This window comes from Lepidochelys kempii, chromosome 14 (assembly GCF_965140285.1).
Source record: "Lepidochelys kempii isolate rLepKem1 chromosome 14, rLepKem1.hap1, whole genome shotgun sequence".
Taxonomy (NCBI): Eukaryota; Metazoa; Chordata; order Testudines; family Cheloniidae; genus Lepidochelys; species Lepidochelys kempii.
The window spans coordinates 46,493,836-46,515,028 of NC_136393.1; the positions used below are offsets into that span (position 1 = coordinate 46,493,836).

At 58.5% G+C, this 21,193-nt stretch overlaps 2 protein-coding genes across 5 annotated transcripts; both read right to left on the minus strand.

Moving 5' to 3' along the window:
* Nucleotides 1–2,471: 2,471 nt before the first annotated feature.
* Nucleotides 2,472–6,618, minus strand: RPP21 (ribonuclease P subunit p21). 3 transcript variants are annotated; one of them, XM_073311207.1, is made up of 6 exons: nt 6,554–6,618; nt 4,897–4,970; nt 4,132–4,232; nt 3,904–3,986; nt 3,519–3,650; nt 2,472–3,002 (listed from the first exon to the last, which is right to left on the minus strand). In XM_073311207.1, exons 2-6 carry the CDS (start codon nt 4,951–4,953, stop codon nt 2,845–2,847), a joined length of 531 nt encoding a protein of 176 aa, XP_073167308.1. In that variant the 5' UTR covers nt 4,954–4,970; nt 6,554–6,618; the 3' UTR covers nt 2,472–2,844. The 3 variants fall into 3 exon arrangements, with proteins under 3 accessions (XP_073167308.1, XP_073167307.1, XP_073167309.1); XM_073311206.2 differs by lacking the exon at nt 6,554–6,618 and having other exon boundaries at nt 4,897–5,286; XM_073311208.2 differs by lacking the exon at nt 6,554–6,618 and having other exon boundaries at nt 2,913–3,002; nt 3,904–4,017; nt 4,897–5,291.
* Nucleotides 6,619–9,064: 2,446 nt separating this feature from the next.
* Nucleotides 9,065–19,398, minus strand: GNL1 (G protein nucleolar 1 (putative)). 2 transcript variants are annotated; one of them, XM_073311151.2, is made up of 12 exons: nt 19,234–19,397; nt 16,489–16,657; nt 15,086–15,222; nt 14,568–14,719; nt 14,384–14,455; nt 13,569–13,767; nt 13,015–13,110; nt 12,217–12,417; nt 11,548–11,726; nt 11,121–11,283; nt 10,784–10,924; nt 9,065–9,524 (listed from the first exon to the last, which is right to left on the minus strand). In XM_073311151.2, exons 1-12 carry the CDS (start codon nt 19,304–19,306, stop codon nt 9,220–9,222), a joined length of 1,887 nt encoding a protein of 628 aa, XP_073167252.1. In that variant the 5' UTR covers nt 19,307–19,397; the 3' UTR covers nt 9,065–9,219. The 2 variants fall into 2 exon arrangements, with proteins under 2 accessions (XP_073167252.1, XP_073167253.1); XM_073311152.2 differs by lacking the exon at nt 14,384–14,455 and having other exon boundaries at nt 19,234–19,398.
* Between the last annotated feature and the right edge of the window lie 1,795 nt (nt 19,399–21,193).

Genomic DNA, 21,193 nt, shown 5'->3' on the forward strand with positions numbered 1-21,193 from the left:
TCCCCAGCTCTGGGAGGGGAGTGGGGGCTAGTGGGTTAGAGCAGGGGGTATTGAGGGCCAGGACTCCTGGTTTCTCTTCCTCACTCCAGGAGGAGGGTGGAGTTTGGGACAACATGCTGCATATCCTTGGGAGACCTTCTTGAATTAAGTTTAAGTATCTTTGGGGTCTGTTGTGATCACTGGACCTAAAAAATGTCCCCCATTTGTAAGTTTAATTGTGAGAAGTGTGGGAAAGTTTATCAGAGGTCACACTAACCTAGGACCGTTTGCTTGGCAGAGAATTAACCATGAAATAGAAGTCTAGCTGTTTTTCAATAAACACACCATGTTAGGAACAGGTGCAAGAAAAACCAGACAAAAATTGAATCAGTCCAGACAGCAGGGGCCCTGCTCATGCAAACCACTGAGTGTGGTGAGGTCATACTTAACAAACAAGTAAATGTGGGAACAAAGTTACCAATGCCGAATGTGGCCTTCCGGAAATGGATTTAATTGGTGGCCAAAATAATGAGGAGAAACTCTCCCCCACTTGTATTCCTTTTTGGGGGGCTGCTTAAAAAGAGACACTGAAAAAACCAAAAGAATCATTCTCGTCCCCCAGCTCATATATCCCCCCAACCTGGACGTCGCCCCTTATCTCAGCTTCCAGGACCCCGGCAGCAAACCAGATTAAGGGATGTTCATCCCCAGAGGGAGCCCGGCTGCCTTGCTCCTGGTGTTCACCTCCGCGTGTTAGGGTTCCTAAGGCATCCAGCACCACAAAGCCACGGAGGATCCTGTATGGTTTTTCCTTCCCTTGTCCTGTTGCTTTCTGCCCCCCGCCCCCACCCTCCATCCTGTCTCTCATTCTTTCTGCTTTCCACCTGCACGGCAGGAGCCCCACCACATGAGAGGACCCCAGCCCTGTCTAAGGAGAAAAGCCCCTGGAAGGATAAGGCCTTTGTCTGCAGCCATATTGCAAGGCCTAAAGCTTTCGTCTGCAGCCAGATTAAAAGAGCAGCGGGGAAGCAGGAAGTCACATCTTCACATTCCATCTAACTTACATTAAAACCATGTAATATCCAACTGTTAAGAAGGACACCCCGTCCTCATGGCCCCCACTATCACCAGATAAAGAAACAGATCTTAAGATGGTTAAAGAAAACTTAGCTTGATAGCATTCTGTCTGGCAAGAAATCACTTATCAATAGTTGTGGTTAGGAAATTCTCCTTTCTTTACTGTTTTGTCATTATGGTCCCCGCTTCCCTATTGTTTGTCTGGATGAGCTCTGCCTGGTTCTTTGGTTATTTCTGTCTGTTGTATAATTAATTTTGCTAGGTGTAAATTAATTAAGGTGGTGGGGTAGGATTGGTTAGAGAATTTTGTCAGGATTGGTTAGTAACATTTTAGTATATTGATTGGTTAAGGTCGAGCTAAGCAGGGCTCGAGTTTCACTTTATAAATTGGGTCCAACAGAAAGTTCTTGGGGAACCAACTCCAGGACACAGCCCCAAGATCAGAGCTGCCAGACCTCAACACCCTGCCAATGACACCGTGCAGAAACTAGGGTCCCCCAGATGGACCTGATCCCGACTGGCCATCAAGAAAAGTTCACCTGTCTTATTGGGAGTGGTGTGCATTGCAGATGTAGCATGTGCAGTCTGCTTTTTGGTGATTGTTAATAAATAGAGGTTACGTAGGATATTACTGTGCAGGGCTCTTTCACTGGTAAAAGACCCCGTAAACCTGCAAAAAATTAAGCCCGGAGTCCACAGGGAAAGGGTGTTTGCTTTGAGTCCGCGGGAAAAGGGCGTTAGCCCAGAGCCCATGGAGGAGTAGAGCCTAGAGCCCACGGAAGGGTAAAATTTGGTGCTTTTCATCTGGAGCCCTAGAAACTGGGAAAGGGTGGGGGCAATGTTCCCTCTAATTTTTGACAGGCCGTGTGCGCAAAAAGTTTATTCTGTGCAAACTGGTGTGCTTCTGGGCAAATTTCTGTGCGCGCGGGTGTTTCACCGTGTGCGTGGGGTTTAGGATCTGTGTGCGCGCCCAGCTTAGAGGGAACAGTGGGTGTGGGTGCCTAAATTAAGAGGCTTACACCTTGAGCCCTAGAAATTGGGTAAAGGTGGGTGCCCTAGAGTGTGTAACAGAGAATTTTGTGCGGGTAACACCCCAACCAGCTGATGGCCCAAACCGGGAAGCGAACCAGGGGCCAAGCAAGAAGAGCCGCAGCCGACCAGCCAGGGGAGCAAACGCTTCCCATGGGACATCCCAGTCCCTAGTATTCCCACTGGTAACTGTAAAGGGTTTCTCCCATCAGCCCCCCATCAAGTCTAGCCAGGACCATATAGTCCCTCCGTCCTTGAACCACACCCCAGGAGTCCCCTCCATTTCCCCTACACGTAATCCTAGAGGGGTTCCATCCCACCAGCTTGTTTTAAGCCCATAAAAGATCCTGCGGCAGGAAACGTGCTTCTAAAAATACACACAGAGATGCAATTTGTTTTTGTTTATAAATAGACAAGATCCCCAAAAAACCCCCACTGAATCAGAACCGACGCCCCCTAGACGGGGAAGGCCCCATGTCTCATTCCCCACCCCCTGAGCTAGCCAGTCCCCCGCCCTGGGGCCAGATGGGAGCTGGTGCCCCACAGAGGGGAAAGATCCCATACCCCATTCCCCACCCCCTGAGCCAGCCAGTGCCCCAGGAGTGGATAGTTTTGAGGGGGTCGTTTCTCTTCTTCCCCCTTTTCAAATCAGTCTTGGCACCTCTCTCACGAACGGAGTCTCCTAAAACCTGCTCCAGGCCTGTCCTTACCAGCCCCCGCTGGGATCAGGCCCTAAGCCACTGACCCCTGCTCACGGGGTTACCTCCTGCTTGGGCCCCCTTTCCCCACCCGGGTCCCGGCCTCTGCGGTCCTCTGTGGAGTGGGGTGGCTCTCGAGACCGAAGGCCACACTGGGAGTTTTAGCCTTCTGTGCTGAGGGCTCCTTTGGCGGGTCCTGGGGGGCTGCAGGTTTCTGGTCTGGAGGGGAAGAGACGAGATGGAGATGCAGGAAATTCTCACTGCTCCCCTGTCCCCAAATTCTCCCCTCCCCCTCTTGAACCTGATATCCCCTCTCCATGGCTATCCTGCCCCACAGGCCAACCCCAGCTCCTCCCCCACCCCCAGATCCCCTCCCCAAAGTCCCCCCACCCGGTCCAATCCCAGCCCCTTCCCCCACCCCAATCCCAGCTCTGACCAACCCCCCCAGCTTCTCCTCCCTCCAATCCCCACCCCCCACTGATGCGAGCTTCACCCCCCAGACCAATCCCGGCTCTTCCCCCACCCCAATCCATACCCCTCTGTGACTAATCCCTCCCGATCCCCCCCAGATCAATCCAGCCCCCTCCCCACACAGTGACAAAACAATCCAGGGCCCAGCAACCCCCCCACCCAATCCTCCCTGCTGAGCCTTGCCTCCAGATGCCCCACTCCTCCCCTCAGGGGCTCTAGCCCCACACCGCCCCCATTAACCCTTGGGATGCTGTCCCCTCTCACCGGCTTGGGGCTGGTTCTCCAGCAGGGCCTCAGGCTGCTCCGCCCACAGCTTGTACCCTGGGTTGCTTGGGAAGCGCTTGGTCTGGCCACAGCAGAGACACCGTACAACTGACCAACGCCGGCCACGATGCCCTGGTTGGGGGGTGGCGGGGAGGGGGGAAGAGAAGGGCAGGGAGTCAGGGACCAGGAACAGACAGGCATGCATGGGGAAAGGCTTTGCCACCTGAGCCCACCGCCCTCTCAGGGTCCCGACTCCCAGCTCCCCGCCCCCGCTCTAACCACTATGCCCCACTCCCCTCCCAGAGCTGGGGATAGAACCCAGGAGTCCAGGCTCCCAACCACCCACAGCAGTACTGATCCCTCCCCACTAGGGGGCGGCACTCACTTCTCTGGCGCACGGTGGAGCTGACGCCAGGGACCAGGAGGGAGGAGCAGGATTTGCAGATGGTTCTCTTCACCGATGGGTCCCTGAGGGGGAAAACACAAACAGGGGCTGGGCCTGGGGAGATGGGCCCCTAGAGGGGAAAGGCCCCATGGCCCAGTGCCCGCCCCCTAGGGCCCGATGGGAGCTGGCGCGCCCTAGAGGGGAAAGGCCCCGTATCCCGACACTCACTGTCTCAGGACGAGCCTGCGGCTGATGCTGCGCTGGGCATGGCAGTAGAATCGCACCAGCACCTGGTTCTCGGGGTTCTGGGCGAGGACACAGTGAGCCGCCTGAGGAGTGGGCAGGGGGGAAAAAAAGAGATGCAGAGTGAGGGAAACAGCCCCACATCTCCCCCTGCTCCATGTCACCCCCAAACCCTCCCTCCCCCAGCCCCCTGTCACTCTCCCCTCCCCATTGATCTCCCGCCAGCCCCACGTCACCCCCCCATTACCCCCTCGCCCATGTCATCCTACCGATCTCCCCTCCCCCTGGCCCCATGTCGCTACCCCCAGCCCCACGTCGCTACCCCCAGCCCCACCAATCCTCCTCCCCCAGTCCCACTGATCCCCCAACCCCATCTCCCCCCACCAGTCGCCCCTCCCACCGATTCCCCTCTCCCCCAGCCTCATCTCCATCCAACCTCCCCTCGCCCAGTCCCATATCACTCCCCACCCCCCGCATCTTCCCCGGCTCCACGTGACCCCTTTGCCCTACCAATCCCCCCTCCCTCCCAGTCGCCCCAATTCCATCTTCCTCCAATCCCCCCCAACCCCCACCCCACATGCAGATACTCCAATCCTCTTTGCCCCATGCTCTATTCAGGAATCCTGGAGGGAGCCCCAGAAATCTCCCCCCCACGGCCCTGGGGCTAGGGGAAATTGCTCCCAGGGTCTCTCTTAGGGGTGTAACCCCCATCCCTGCTGGGATCCCAGCACTAGGGGGCGCCAACCTCACCTGGTAGAGGAAGCTGAGCCTCTGGAAAGCCTCTTTATCCTTCACCTGGGCTGACATCGTGGTGGGGGGTGGGTCTGGAATAGGGGAAGATACTTGAGGGAGGGGCAGCCAGTCCCCTAAGGGGCTGTTAGCTGCCCCTGCCCCAGCCGGCTCCATGCTGCCTCCAGCAATTACCCCAGATGGGGGCGCTTTCACAATCCACCCCATTTCTAGTGACTCCCCACACACGGAGCTGGGATCTGTCCCCCAAAAACAGGGGGCTTCTGGGCTTTATTATTCTTCCAGGAGGGGCAGCAGGGCCCCATTCTGGTATTGTGGGGGGAGGGGTCTGCTGCCCTCTTGCTCCCCCCAACCTTATAAGGCTAGACCTGCTCCCCCCAGATCACCCCAACTGAACATCCCCCACCTCCTCGTTAAACCCCCATCCCTTCCAAAATCCTCCTTCATCTCCAGCCCTTATATACCCCTCCCCTCCCAGCCCCCTCCGCCAGACTCCTATCTCTTCCCCTGCCACCCATTCCCCAGATCCCCTCCCCGCCAGTCCCCTCCTCCAGACCGATTCTCCCCTCCCCTGCCAGCCCCATCCCCAGATCCCCTCCTCCAGACCTATTCTCCCCTCCCCTGATCCCCTCCCCGCCAGTCCCCTCCTCCAGACCTATTCTCCCCTTCCCCTGCCAGCCCCCTCCCCAGATCCTCTCCCCTGGCAGTCCCCTCCTCCAGACCTATTCTCCCCTCCCCTGATCCCCTCCCCACCAGTCCCCTCCTCCAGACCTATTCTCCCCTCCCCTGCCAGCCCCCTCCCCAGATCCCCTCCTCCAGACCTATTCTCCCCTCCCCTGATCCCCTCCCCTGCCAGTCCCCTCCTCCAGACCTATTCTCCCCTCCCCTGCCAGCCCCCTCCCCAGATCCCCTCCCCTGGCAGTCCCCTCCTCCAGACCTATTCTCCCCTCCCCTGGCAGCCCCCTCCCCAGATCCCCTCCCCTGGCAGTCCCCTCCTCCAGACCTATTCTCCCCTCCCCAGATCCCCTCCCCACCAGTCCCCTCCTCCAGACCTATTCTCCCCTCCCCTGCCAGCCCCCTCCCCAGATCCCCTCCTCCAGACCTATTCTCCCCTCCCCTGATCCCCTCCCCGCCAGTCCCCTCCTCCAGACCTATTCTCCCCTCCCCAGATCCCCTCCCCGCCAGTCCCCTCCTCCAGACCTATTCTCCCCTCCCCTGGCAGCCCCCTCCCCAGATCCCCTCCCCTGGCAGTCCCCTCCTCCAGACCTATTCTCCCCTCCCCAGATCCCCTCCCCACCAGTCCCCTCCTCCAGACCTATTCTCCCCTCCCCTGCCAGCCCCCTCCCCAGATCCCCTCCTCCAGACCTATTCTCCCCTCCCCTGATCCCCTCCCCGCCAGTCCCCTCCTCCAGACCTATTCTCCCCTCCCCTGCCAGCCCCCTCCCCAGATCCCCTCTCCTCCCCTGGCAGCCTTTTCCCCCAAACCCCTATCGCTTCCCCTGCCAGCCCCCTCCCCAGATCCCCCCTGCCCTCCTACCAGCCCCCTCTCGCAGATCCCCCTCCCCTCACAGCCTCCTTCCTCCAGCCCCCCTTATTTAGCCCCTAGATCCCCTTCCTGGCTGTACCCTGCCAGCCCCCTCCCCCGTTTCCCCCGGACCTCAGTCACATGGAGACACCAACAGCTGCAGCCTCTTCCTGCCCAGCCCAGCCCCCAGCTGACGTAGCTGCTGCAGCAGCAAAGGCCTCTGGGAAATGTAGTTTCCCAGCTTTCCTGGCTCTGCGGCACACCATGGGGCGGGGGGCGACACCCCTTCCTTCTGCACCTGCCCCCTCGGGTTCCCCCAGCTCTCCCGCCCCTAGGCGGGACTCAGCACAGCCCTGACCCTCTGCTGGTCATTCCCCCTCCCTCCAGCAGGGGGCGCTCTGCCCTGGCAGTCAGTACTGACCCCGATGCCCCAGTGCAGCGCTAGGCGGGGGCTCTGCTGCAGGGAGTGGGGTGGAGGCTCAGTTGGGGGCATTTTTACTTTGCCTAATTTCAGATAATATGTGGCTGGTTCCTTTTTTTGCAAGGCTGGATTGACTGCATTGGATTGGCTGGATCCCAGCTGAGGCAATTATGTATCCCCGTCCCTGGAATTCATCCTGTGGTTTCCATTGGATTTAGGAGGATTCCCCCATCCCTTCTTGTCCTAAATTGTCAGCGTTTAGTGGTAGGTAAATAGCTGCTGCCTTCCACCCCAAAAGTGGCTGCATCTGCATGCTGGATGAGTGATCCCTGCGCAGTGTTGCTATGCAACTGTCCTCCAGCTGCTCCACCCCAGAAGTGGCTGCATCTCCGCCCTGGATGAGCAGTATCTCTGGGCAGCGTCACTGTGTGGCTGTTACCCAGCTCCCAACTTGCATCTCAGGGCTGGATGAATGATGCCCATGCAACATCATCCTGCAACTGTTTCCCCAGCTGCCCCACCCCAGAAGTGGCTGCATCTCAGCGCTGGATGAGCAGTAGCTCTGTGCAGTGTCACTGTGTGGCTGTTACCCAGCTCCCAACTTGCATCTCAGGGCTGGATGAATGATGCCTATGCAACGTCATCCTGCAACTGTTGGGGATTGGTCCTGCTTTGAGCAGGGGGTTGGACTACATGACCTCCTGAGGTCCCTTTCAACCCTGATATTCTATGATTCTATGATAACTGTTTCCCCAGCTGCCCCACCCCAGAAGTGGCTGCATCTCAGAACCATTATGAGAAGAAACATAGTTCAAAACATTTGGCTGCCCCTCCACTCCCTCGACCCACGCATTCCTAGATTCAAGACCAGAAAGGATCACTGACCATCTCATCCAACTTCCTGTACAGCACCGGCCAAAGAAACTCCCCAAAATAATTCCTAGAGCAGAGCTTTTAGAAAAATACCCAGGCTTGATTTAAAAATTTCAACTCCCAGCCATTGGCTCGTGTTAGGCCTATCTCTGCTGGACTGACAAGCCCATTATTAAAATAGTTGTTCCCCATGCAGAGACTTAAGAGACTGTGACCAAGCTCCCCCATAACCATCTCTTTTTTAAGCTACACAGACTGAGCTCCTTGGATCGATCACTAAAAGGCCTGTTCTAATGACATGCAACTCAAGGACCAGAGGTAATTCGTGGGAGGCATTGAAGGCTGCCTTCTCTCCATAGGTTAATGGTGAGGACAAAGCTAACAGACGAAGGAGCGATTCCTCTTCGGCTGGCGGGGACGATACAAGCTCCTCTGCAAATCGCGGGCATCGGTGTTGATTTGCTGATTTAAAAAAAAAAGCTGTTGCAAATTTATGAGTGCTTTGGATGCGGCCTTTGGGCCAGGGGTGACAGGAGATCCCTAAAAGAAGGGGGCCTGTGGGCACCTGAACCATGGCCCCATCCCCTCGTACCATCCCTTCCCCTCTGAGGCCCCGCCCTGACTCTGCCCCTTCTCCCTGAGGCACCCCCCCATCACTCGCACTTAGGGCCAGTAAAAAGTGGAGGGGTCACTGCCCCCCGTTCTGGTGTCCCTGCTTTGGGCTGCTGCCAGGGCAGCCATGTGCCCAAAGCTCGGGCACTCCCAACGGAGCATTTTGAACAAGGGGCGGGGGGGTCAGTCCCAGGTGACCAGTTTGCCCGAGGAGGGGAAAAGGGTTACAATGCTGCCCAAACAGAGCCCCAGCGATCGGTCCTCGCTTCCACCTCTGGAGCAGATATTTCAGCAAAGCCAGCACTTGCTTGAACTTGGGAGTGGCTCTCTGCTTCGTGGTGCATGAGCAGTATGGGCGAGAATATTGTGGCAGGGAGTTCCACAGGAAAACGGGGAACAGGATGCTTCTGCAGCAAACCAAGGTTTGAAGACTAAAAGGAACTAGCCTTTTTTATAAACAGAAATGATCCAAAATGAACAGGCCCGAGCAGAGACCATTGCTCTGAGCCAGGGCAGGAAGGACCAGGCTGGGATATTGAGCTACATGGACCCATGGATCTGATCAGGGAAGGCAGGATACCAAGGCTAGGTGGGCCCATGGGTCTTATCTGAAGAGGCAGGATATTAGGCTAGATGAGCCCATTGGTGTGATGTAGGAGGGAGGTGGAGATCCTGGGATAGATGGAGCAATGGTTGGGGAGGGAGACCAGTGTCCCGGCCAATGACGGAAGCGGGTCTGGAAATAAACATCACCTTTATTCATATACAGAGACTATAGAGCATGGGAATGAACATGGAGAATGGGGGAGTGGAGCTCAGCCAAGGCAGGGGGCGGAGCCTGTAGCCAGGTGCTCCTCCCCCCCTTTCTCAATCTGTCCAGCAGGGGAAGCCACTAACATTCGTCCTCCCCCAGCAAAGCAAACAAGTTCCGGCTTGAGAGTTTCCCCTTCAGCACCCTCCTGGGTGGGGCCTGGGCTGGGGTGCTGCTCCCTCCCGCATTGGAGGCAGCTGGCTCTTCCTCCTCCTCCTCCTCTTCCTCATCAGCATCACGGTCCTTCTCCTCATCCTCCTCCTCCCCAGAGCTGGAGATCTCCTCTTCCTCCTCCTCCTCCTCCTCTGAACTGCGCCGGCTGTGCTTGCGGTGAGCCTCCTGCAGGGCGGCGATCTCTGCTGTCTCGGGATGGTGCTCCCACATGGCTGCGGGGACAGACAGATGGTCAGGGGTGAGCTGTGAGGGTACACCACCATGTGCTAACCACTAGACACCACTCCCCTCCCGGAGCCAGGACTAGAACCCGGGAGTCCAGGCTCCCAGCCCTCCGGCTCTAACCACTAGACCTTACTCCCTGCCCAGAGCCAGGCCTAGAATCCAGGAGTCCTGACTCCCAGCCCCCCCTGCTCTAATCTATGAGACCCCCCCCTCCCCCCACACACACACACACACACCTCTCCCATAGCTGGGGATAGAACCCAGGAGTCCTGGCACCCAGAACCCCCGCTCTAACCACTAGACCCCACAACCATCTTCAAAAATTTTTTGATTTTTTTCAACCTGATTCAAATTAAAAAAAAAAGGCAAAATATCAGAATTTCCTGCATAATGGTAATTCTGATTTTCACTCATCTCTTAGATTTTCTATGTGTGCACACACACACACGAGTACGTGAACGGTAACATATTTATACAGCACACTTCTGTGGTGAGAAGGAAGAAAGCAGTCCGTCCGCAAGACTGTTAACTACCACTGATTATTATACGTAGAGTTAATTTAAAAGAGCAGAGACTTGTTAGCAATGAGTAAAAATCATTGCTCGCTAATTTCATTAACGAATTCTCAGGCCAACATCCTCTCGCCTGACCACCTGCATAACACAGGCCCTGGTTTAATCTGTGTGAACCAGAGCAGCCCTTTTAAAAAAAAACATCCAACGTTGATTTAAAAGCTGCCCGTGACCCACCACAGCCCTTGGTAAATTGCCCCAATGGCCAATGCCCCTCACTGTTCAAAACGTACGTCTTTCCACCCTGAATCTGTCTGGCGTCAACTTCCAGCCGTCGGATCTTGCTCTAAAATAGCAACAGCGTCAATAATCGCTGAGGTGTAGAGGGAAGGATTTTAGAATTACTAGTAGGTTGGATATCGGGCTAAATGAGCCTTAAAAACTCATCAACCTTTCGCTCAGGGGCTGAGATTAAAATTCTGTCATAGAAAGGGTCACTGCCGAGTCACTGGGGTGAATTCCCAGCCATTCCTGGCCTTTCCCTGAGGGCAACCAAAGGTAGAAAAATCACTAGCCCAACACGACTTGTCATTGGCTACTCCCCTTCCCGTGGCCATTACAGGCAACCTTCCATTGGATCCGTAGGATCTGGTTCTCCTGCCCAGACTCCCAGAGGGATGCTGGGTAAATACCCACAATGCCCTGGGAGGGCTGTCCCCTCCCCAGCCCAGTACCTTTCTGAGTGGAGTAGCCGGGGGGCCGCAGACAGAGGCAGAGGCGCCCGTCCACCGCCAGCCGCAGGATGCTGTTGGCAGCTCGGTACACGTCGTTACGAGCTGCTTTGGCCGTCTTGTAACCGCGTTTCTCGGCCCAGGCTGGGGAAAGAGGGTGAGATGGGGTCAGCATGGACTGTGAGGGGAGAGCGCCCCCTACTGAGCCCCCGCCCGATTCCCTGCAGCAAAGAGCCCCCTACCGCCAGCACTGACTGCCAGGGGAGAGCACCCCTCTCATTGAGCTGCTGTCCTGCTCCCTGCAGCATGGCGCCCCCCCTAGCGCTCAGACCCCATTCACCTTCACAGATGTCCCAGGCGCACCACCGGGTCTCGGGCTTGCCCTCCTCGGTATTGGGGTGGCGCAGCTTGAGCAGGGCTTGGATGGGGATGCGGCTGGCCAGGTACCCCACGGCGTTGTAGGGCTCCTGGATCTGGGAGATGGGGTAGATGCCAGACAGGATCTGCAAGGACCGACAGAAAGCAGCGCTCAGGGAGGGCAGGGAGACTGGGTGTAATGCCAGCATCCGCCAGCAGGGGGAAGATGTCTCACTGCCGCCATGATCAGGGATTTGGCATAAGTTATCCCAGTATTACATAGCGGGGGGAAGCTGATGTACGGGGAGGGGAAGAGAATAGAACCCAGGAGTCCTGGCTCCCAGCCCCCTCCTCCCCGGGCTCTAGCCACTAAACTCTCCCCCCCCAGAGCTGTGGCGATGGGGAGGTACCTGCAGTTCCCTGTGCACCAGGGAGGGGAATATGAGGCCGGGGCAGTCGCAGAGGCGCACGGTGGGGGTCAGGAAGTAGGTCTGGAAGTACTTGGTGTGGCCGGGCGTCCGGGACACGCTCACCACCTTGTGCCCCACCAGCCCGTTCATCAGCGACGACTTGCCCACGTTGGGGAACCCTGGCGGAGGGGGCGGGGTCACACGGTGGGCGGAGCCCCCCAAGGCCCCGCCCCCACCCAGAAAAAGCCACTCCCCACCAAGGTCCTCCCCAATTCCGATCCAGCTCCCCAACCCCCACCAGCCAGACTTTGTCCCCAAAGCACCAGCCATCCCCCCTGCATGCCCCCTTCCCCCCACCCGCCCGCAAGACATCCTGTGTCTCCCCTTCATGCACTGCCCCCCAACCCGCACCACCCCTTTCCTCAAACCCTCTTCCACAGCAGCCACCCCCCCCATTTTCCCAACCGCCCGGACACCGTCCGCCCTCAGATGCCCCCTCAAAACCCCATGGCAATCCCTTGTCCTCCACCCAGACACCCCTTCCCCTGCACCCATTATCCAGCCCCTCCAGCTACTGCCCCGCAATCCTCAGCAGCCCGAAGGGGCCCCCAAGCAGCAGATCAGGAGTATGACCCCCTTCCGCCCCCTCCGGTGGGGGGGTGCTCTCACCCACACAGCCCACAGTCAGAACACCGTCCTTGTAGAGCTCCTGGGAAGGAACCCCGACATCCATGGCCACATCAGTCTGGTGCTCCATCAGCACGGCCGCCCCTTCGTCGTCGTCCTCCTCCTCCTCCTCCGAGACCTCAGCGGGCAGGTGGGCGCTGGCCGCGTCTCGCTCTATCTTCTCCTTCCAGCTGCTCAGGTCCACTGGGGAGGGCAAAAGGGTCAAAAAGAGGCCAACCAATGACCCCGTAACACACGCCCTAGGGCTGGGAAAGTGTGCGGGAAGCCAAGCAGGGTCTGCTGCTCAAGGTGTGGATGGGAGACGGCCCCGGGGGTGCTGTGCTGCAGGGGGCAGGCTCTCCCCCTTGCAGTCAGTGCTGACCCCCAGGTGGCACCAGGAAGAGCTGTGGAGCAGGGTAGGGGATAAGACAGTGATGACCCTAAGGGGGTGTTATAAATGGTCCAACCAATTCCAGGACTCATGGAGAGAACGCTGGTGTGCTGGCCAAATTCCAAGTCAACCCATCCCTTTTCTGCCTGCCTAAAATACCCCATGCAGTCCCCATCACACGGGGGGGGGGGGGGGGGTCGCCATCCCTTTCCAAACAGCCAAGCTCCAGTGCTGTGCGGCTGGTCCCCAGCTGCCCCACCCCAGAGGTGGCTGCATCTCAGCACCGGGTTAGCAATCCTTACAACCCAGAAAGAGCTTCGGGACCCCGTGCAGGCACACAGCACCCCATATCAGAGCAATGGATTGGGGACACCCCCCCCAGGCTGAATGGGAAGCTGCGGGGTCCTCACCTTTCCCAGCAGTGATGGTCTCGCAAGCGTGGAGCAGCTGCTCTGGTCCCATGGCCGTGCTCCTGCCCTTCCTCCGCTTCCGCCGCTTCTTGAACACTGACGCACGAACAGGGAGAAGCCAGAGGTTTGACTAGGGGCCAGGACTCCTGGGTTCCATCCCTGGCTCGGGGAGGGGAATGGGGCTTAGTGGGGCAGAGAAATGGGGGGTGGAAGCCAGAACTCCTGGGTTCTATCCCCGGCTCAGGGAGGGGAATGGGGCTTAGTGGGGTAGAGAAATGGGGGGTGGAAGCCAGAACTCCTGGGTTCTATCCCCCATTCCCAGCTCAGTACTAAAAAGTTTTCCAGTGTCACATCCCAATACCCAGACACTAACTCATCTGCAGCCAGATTGAAGCCAGCACCCCCTACAGGGGGAAGGCCCAGAGTCCCATTCCCCAAACCCTGAGCCAGCCAGTCCCCCGCTCTGGGGCTGGATCAGACCTGGCGCCCCCTAGCGAAGAAAGTCCCCAGGTCCCATTTCCTGAGGCAGCCGTGCCCCTAAGCAGATGCATTACCTGTGCTGGGATCCTGGCTTTGCTGGGGGTAGGAGGTGAAGCAGATGATGTGCACCTGGGGGAAGCGGGTCTGGAAGTAGTGCTTCCAGGCCACCACCAGTCCTGGCGGCGCCAGGTCGATCTTGTTCAGCACCAGGATCAGATTCTTTCTCATCTCTTTGGTCACAAAGTCGTACAGCGCAGGGGAGAAGTTAATGACCTGGTGGGGGGCAGACGGGGATGGCTGAGCCAAGGGAGTCGGCTTCAGTGGGTTAGAATGGGAGGGCTGGGAACCCAGCCCTGCTCTGGGTGGGGGACTGGGACGGGGCGGGACTGGGACTCCTGAGTTCTGTGCCCAGCTCTGGGAGGGCTGGGGGGTTGTAGAGGTCAGCAATGGTCACCGCCCCATCCATGCTGCCCCCTTCAATCCGATCACTTTCAGAAGCAGGGGTGGCAGCAGCTTCGGGCCGGGACGGCACCCGTTGAGGGAGGGAAGCAGAGATCATGCAGGGGCTTTACGGACGTGGGAAGGGGAGCAGTATCCTGGTTTGATACCCTGGAACGCTGGGACGCAAGAAGGGACCCAATGACCCACAGGGTCATGTCCAGATGCCAAGAGAGAAGGGAGACCTCAGGTTCCCCCCACAATTTGTAAGGGACCCCCAAAAGCCCCCGGGGTAATTGCTCCAATCTCTTGTGTCCTGTGGGGGGCCGCCTTGGGACAGGGCTCCTGAACTACCCCCACCCCAAGAACCCTGGTGGCTGGGAATGAGGCTCTCCCATAAGCTGTCCCCGCCCCACTGCCCTGGGATCCCAGGCAGAGAAGGGGTCCTTACCGGATGACGGACGTCTGTGATGAGCAGGATGATGTCTGACATCTCCAACACCCGCCACAGCTGACGCCAGGTCTGCAAGGCGAGCGGAGAGGGGAAAGCCCCTGAGTCAGCCAGTCTCTTCATCCTGGGGCTGGATCAGACCCAGTGTCCCACAGAGGGGAAAGGCCCCATGTCCCCTGCTCACCTCCAGGTTATGCTCGAAGTAGCTGAGCTGGCTGGGCTGGTAGGTGCTGTAGATTCCCTCCAGATAGTCCCGGAAACACTTCTCCTCCCGCAGCAGCAGCTGCTCCTTGCTCATCTGGTAGCTCCAGGGGGGGCGTTTGGGGAAATCCAGCACTGTTGGTGGTGGGGGGGGGGAACACAGACACACCGGGGGGTAGGGGGGAGGTCAGTACGGAGGGATCCCAATCTTGAGAAGCTGTGAAAGGGACATCCAGCAACCCCAACAGATGGGAGCCAGCCCCCGGGATTCCATCCCCCATACACGGTCCTCAGCCATTATTCCCCACCCCCGCCGCAACCCGCTGTGCCCACACGTCAGCCAGATCCAAGTTCCTCACAAAGCAAGGCGTCAGCAGGAGGAGGGCAGCCTGGGGAACTCCCCGCCACAGGACGTTTGCACAGACAGAGCCGGGAGAAGAATTCAGGAGGATCCTGGCCGCTCCAGGGGACGTCCCCTCCCCACTGCAGCCCCTTGCTCACCGGACCCGGATCTGTAGACATCCTGTATGTCCAGCTCCTTCTCGCTTTCTGGGACGGGCTCCAGGATCTTCTCCTGAGCCACCTTCTTGCGCCGCTCCAGCTCCTCCCGGCTCTCACGCTCAAAGTGAAGCCGATACCTGGCAGCAGGGGGAAGTTGCAGAGCATCAGGCAAGCTGGGAGACCCGGGGGCAGAGATCCTAATTGTCCCGATTCTCCTCCCCAACGGGGGCTGCCCACTGGGTCACCCACCCGCATCCAGACCCAAGCCGACCCTGCTTAGTTTCAGATCAGATGAGAGGTGTCTCAGCCAGTTGGTCACACTGACTTGATCTAACGCTAGCCAGGGGAGACTGGCTGGGTCGGGGGATGGAGAATGGCACATGGGGCCTTTCCTCTCTAGGGGGCGCTGGCTCCCATCCCATCCCAGTGTAGGGGGACTGGTCGGCTCGGGGGGCAGAATGGACATGGGGCACTGGTGCCTGATTTGATCATTCCTGTCTGGGTGTAACGCGCTGTGGGGGTCTGAGCCCAGCCCCTCACAGGGCAGGCGCCCTGTCCCCACCCCACACCTCAGCACCAACCAGCCCCCACGCTGGCAGCCTCATCAGGGAAACTGAGGGCTGAACTGGCCACGGAGCCCCAGCTCCCCCCTGTCCCCTAGAGGCAGATCCCTGCAGAGGCAGGGCTGAGGCGGACGAGCAGGGGCACTGTGTGTGCTGGGGGGAGATCTCTCCGACCAAGCAGGAAGACCCCCCCACACACTCCCCCCCGACCCAGCCCCCTCTCCCCAGCGGATCTACCACGGCTGGACTCATCGCATAGGGCCTCAAAGGCCATAGGGCCCTGGGTGGGCCATGGAGGCTGAGCCCCCTTTGGTACAGCAGGATCCGGGCCTTGAACACCAGGGTAAGCAGAAAGGCTGAGGTAAACTGCTCTCCCCCTCCACGAGAACCCCCCGTCCAGCAGCAAGGGGGCAGGAGGGGGCAGACCTCAGAGCCAACCCGAAAGCGGCAGATTGGCCCAAATTCATCCCACTGCAGCTATCAACAAGGGTAATAGAGCAAGCGGGGGGGGGGAGTCAGGACTCCTGGGTTCTATCCCCAGCTCTGGGAGGGGAATGGGGTCTAAGGGTTAGACGGTGTGTGTGTCAGGGTGCGGCTGGGAGCCAGGACTCCTGGCTATCTCTAGCTCTGAGAGGGGAGTGGGGTCTAGTGGGTTGGAGCAGGGTGGGCTGGGAGCCACGACACCTGGGTTCTATCCCTCTGAAAAGGGAGCAGGATCTAGTGGTTAGAGCAAAGGAGCTGGGAATCAAGACCCTTGGGTTCTACACCTGATTCTGCCACAAGCTCTGTGTGTGACCCGGCTCTGTGCCTCAGTTTCCCTCGATCACTGCCCCTCGTTACCTGTTGGGGTCATAGCTGCGCTCCCCCAGCCTGCGGACTGCTGGCTGCTGGTTGAGTTTCCGGACGTGCAGAGACAGAGACTCGCTGTCCGAGGTGTCTGTCTGGTCCTCTCGCCGCTCATGGCTGCCACTCCGGCTGTTGGAGCTCGACCTCACGCCATCAGGCAGACCTGGGGCACAGAGAGGGAAGAGTCAGGGACCTTTACCCACTAGGAGGCGCTGGCTGTGAGCCTGCCCATGGCAGCGTCGTCCACAGATCAAGGCCCCAAGGTCAGACCCAAGCTCTGCAATGCAGCCCTGCAGGGCCCGTGATGCTGCGTCAGGGCTGCTCAGAGCCAGGGATGCTTGCAGCGTGTTGCATGTCTGCGGCAACAGAGGTGGGGGCTGGATCCAGTCTCCTTCCCACGAGAGGCTCCATCCCCCTCAGAGACTGCAGCGGGGATGGCATCATTCCTCATGAAATGGGGAGGGGGGGGGAAGGATCTAGTGGGTTGGGGAGCAGGGGGGCTGGGAGCCAGGATTCCTGGGTTCTCGCCCCAGCTCTGCGAGGGGAGTGCGGGGGACGGGACTGGGAGCCAGGACGCCTGGGTCCTATCCTTGTCTCTACCACACTGTGACTCTGGACTGGAGTTGAGTGAAGGATCGCCACAGGCAGGAATTTCTGAGGTGCCCCAAGAGGATGTCAGCGGCAGAGCTGAGGGTCAGCCAGCGGCTGAACGAAGGTGGTGGTGGTGGGGAGATTAGTGTGGCCAGGGTGGGGCCTCTTATCAGCTGCTCCCAGCCTGTTTGTGGGGCAGGGCCGAGGAATGCTGACTCGCAGCCTGCCTCAGCATCAACAGTCAGGACTCCCGAGTGCAGGGCTCCACCATCCACCCAGCCCTAGGTCAGAGGCATGCCATTAACACAACCACACGGCATGGGGAGCCCCGTACCACGCCCTGCAGCACAGTGCCCCCTAGTGCCATATTGGGGGTCACACTGATTGCAAAGGGAGAGCGCCCCCACTGAGCCCCCATCCCGCTCCCTGCAGCGCAGCGCCCCCTAGCATTGTGCCCGACACTCAAGTAGCAACAGCAGTTGGAAATACCTTAGGCAACCACAGCTGCCCTTCTGAACAGATGCCCTGGTCACACTGATCCATGCCCCCATTTCTGAAGACCTCGGAAGGTGCCAGGCCTGGCTAGGGGCAAGCTCCTTGGCAAGGCACAGACGAGAGAGTCCTGCACATTGGTGCTCTCGACCGGCTGCCACCTGAATTCTGGGTAACAGGGCTTTAACACAGCTCATTTTCCAAACCTCACAAAGCTTTTTGCCTGGGAATTGCCTTGGCTTATTGTCTAGGTGCCCAAAGCCCAATGGTACATCTCAGGTTGGGGATATAGGGCCTTTCCCCACTAGGGGGCAACAGCTCCGATCCAGCCCCAGGGTAGGGGACTGGCTGGCTCAGGGGGGCAGGGAATGGGACATGGGGCCTTTCCCCTCTAGGGGCCGCTGGCTCTGATCCAGCCCCAGCTGATACCACTTTAACGTAGCTTATTCTCTATTTTATAGCCCTCACTGAGTTTTTTGCCTAGCAATTTCCTTGTTTGCTGTCTTCAATGCTTTAAGAACAGGCACCAGGCTGCATGCGCTCTCTCTCCAGGGGCCTGAGCCCAGAGTCAGACTTACGCAGAGGGGCGGGTGAGACGTGCCCAGGGCATGGCTTGCAGCTCTGGGACTGGCTACCCCCAGATGTCAAGCTGAGCTGGGGTCTTCCTAGACTGGGGCCTGCTTGCCACAGCGCAGCCCCAGGGGAGAGCACCCGATTGTTGTGCCCAGAGAGAGGGCCTTTGTGCCCAGTGAGGTTGTCTAAGTTTCTATAGGGCACTGGGACACGCCAAGGCCTCTCACCCGCCCAACTCCCCCCACGAAATCCCCCACCGCCGCCATGCTCCAGGACCCGCTGGCAATTCCGAGTGCCGGGATTGGGTCAGCCCCCAGTTGTTGGGGTGGGGAGAGGGAAAGGTCAGTGCCCAGATGTTTGGGGGTGACAGTGGGGATCCCCGCATCTTGGGGTGGAGAGATGTGTTTTTTGTAAGGATACATTTTTGTTGGGAACAGGAGAGGGTGGGGAGAATGGGTCAGTCTCCGAATATTGGGAAGGGGGTCGGTGCCCAGATGTTAGTGGGGGCAGGGGGAAGGGAGTCGGTGCCCAGATGCTTGTGGAGGGAGGGGGAAGGTCAGTGCCCAAATGTTGGGGGAGGGTGGGGGGGTCGGTTGCCAGATGTTGGCGGGGGGAGGGGGGTCGGTTGCCAGATGTTGGCGGGGGGAGGGGGGTCGGTTGCCAGATGTTGGCGGGGGGTAGAGGAGGGGTCGGTGCCCAGATGTTGGGGGAGGGGGGGGTCGGTGCCCAGATGTTGGCGGGGGGAGGGGGGTCGGTTGCCAGATGTTGGCGGGGGGTAGAGGAGGGGTCGGTGGGGGGGTCGGTGCCCAGATGTTGGCGGGGGGAGGGGGGTCGGTTGCCAGATGTTGGCGGGGGGTAGAGGAGGGGTCGGTGCCCAGATGTTGGGGGAGGGTGGGGGGGTCGGTGCCCAGATGTTGGCGGGGGGAGGGGGGTCGGTTGCCAGATGTTGGCGGGGGGTAGAGGAGGGGTCGGTGCCCAGATGTTGGCGGGGGGAGGGGGGTCGGTGCCCAGATGTTGGCGGGGGGGGTAGAGGAGGGGTCGGTGCCCAGATGTTGGTGGCGGTGGCCCCCGCCCCCTCCTCACCCCGTTTCCGCTCCCTCTTGTCCTGCAGCTGCTTCTTCTTCTGCTTGGCGCTGAACGGCCTCTTGCGGGGCATGTCCCGGCCCGGCCGCCGTCCCGCAGCACCGGGAGGGAAGCGGGAAGAACCACTCTGCAGGCCCGAGGGGGAGGGGGGCGGAGCAAACCACTGTGACTGGAAGAAACCACTGAGAACCCAGGTGGGAGAAATCTGGGAGAAACCATGGCGGAAGGTGGGAATAAACCACTGAGAGCCGTGTGTGTGTGTGTGTGTGTGTGTGTGTGTGCCGGCAACTGGGAGAAACCATTGAGGGGGGGGAGAAGAAACCATAGAGAGAAATAGAGCGGGGAGGCAGAATAAACCATTAAAAGATGGGGAGAGGCAGAATGAGAAGGGGGAGGAACTATTAAGAATAGACTAGTCTGGGATAAACCATTTAGCAGGGGGGGACACCCGAGTGGCGGGAGGCTGGGCTAAACCATTCAGGTCTGGGAGCAGTGAGATTGGGTTGTACCATGAGAGGGGAAACACTAGACTCTACCATTTTTGTTAAAGGTGTATTTACAGGGCAGAGCTGTGGCTGAACCATTCTGTTGCTTGGGGTGGGTGTGCTAGGACTGGGTTGAACCATTTTGAAAGGGGGGGGTATTAAACCATCCAATCCCTTCCCATTTAAGCTCAGGAGAAGGAAACATGGAGACAATGATAAATCTCTCAGTCTAGGTGCATGGGAGTGACTGGGCTGGACTACTCAAGCTAAGAGAACAGGAGGGAGAGTGGACTAGAGATTCATAGATGGTTAGGGTTGGAAGGGACCTCAGGAGGTCATCTAGTCCAACCCCCTGCTTGAAGCAGGACCAATCCCCAATTTTTGCTCCAGATCCCTAAACGGCCCCCTCAAGGATTGAACTCACAACCCTGGGTTTAGCAGGCCAATGCTCAAACCACTGAGCTATCCCCCCCCCCGGTCCTGACTCCTAGCCTTCCTGCTCTAACACACTAAACCTCACTGCCCTCCCAGAACTGGGACAGAACCCCGGAGTCCTGATTCCCAGCCCCTAGCCACCCCCTCCAAACCCACTGGACATGTCAAACTTTACATTATATATGACTTTTTCTCTTGATAATCGATAGATGATAACTATACTCTAAGTAGATTTGTCTACCCTGATTCTGAGGCAGCTGGATAGCACATTAGTTTCTTTCTGGCTCTGTGAACATTTAATCTCCAAATCAATGTCCAACAGAAATTGGTCCAATACAATATATTACTTTGTCTCATGTTTCAACCAGTTAGTTTTGTGAAGAGAGAGTAGGATACTTCACATGCTTGACCAGGACTTCTGGATTCTATTCCCAGGATTATCCCAGCCCCACCAGTATGATGGCGCATGCAAGGTCATGCCACTCTGGGTGTGGGGACGGTCCATTTTTACGAACATGCTGTCCCATTCCTGCTGGCATGACAGTGCTTGCGAGGTCACGCCACATGTGGAGAGGGTGGCATGCTCTTTAAGAGCCAGAGAGGGTGGAATCACATTCCCCCATCCAACACCGAACAAAACCACATCTGGTTTTGTCCCCATACTGGATGAGGGACGAACCTCTCAAAAAGAGGCCTGCCCAGGCATGTGGCCGCCCTGGGTTGGAGTTCCTCTGGGCAGCGTCCACTGACTCTTTAAGGGGTGGCGGGCGTTGTCGGCGGTTCTCTGCTTGGCATCCCTCCTCTGGATCCCTGGTGTTCAACCTTTGGCCCTCACTCTGGTCCCTGTTGCCCCCCTAGCGCTTGCTCCCTTGCTGCGCTTTTGTGATTCCTCCCCTTAAACCGCCTGGCCCGGCCCAGCCCAGCCCAGCCCAGCACGCACAGATAGCACAGCAAGGACAGAACCCAGGAGTCCTGGCTCCCAGTCCGCCCCCCCCGCCCCCAGAGCTGGGGACAGAACCCAGGAGTCCTGGCTCCCAGTA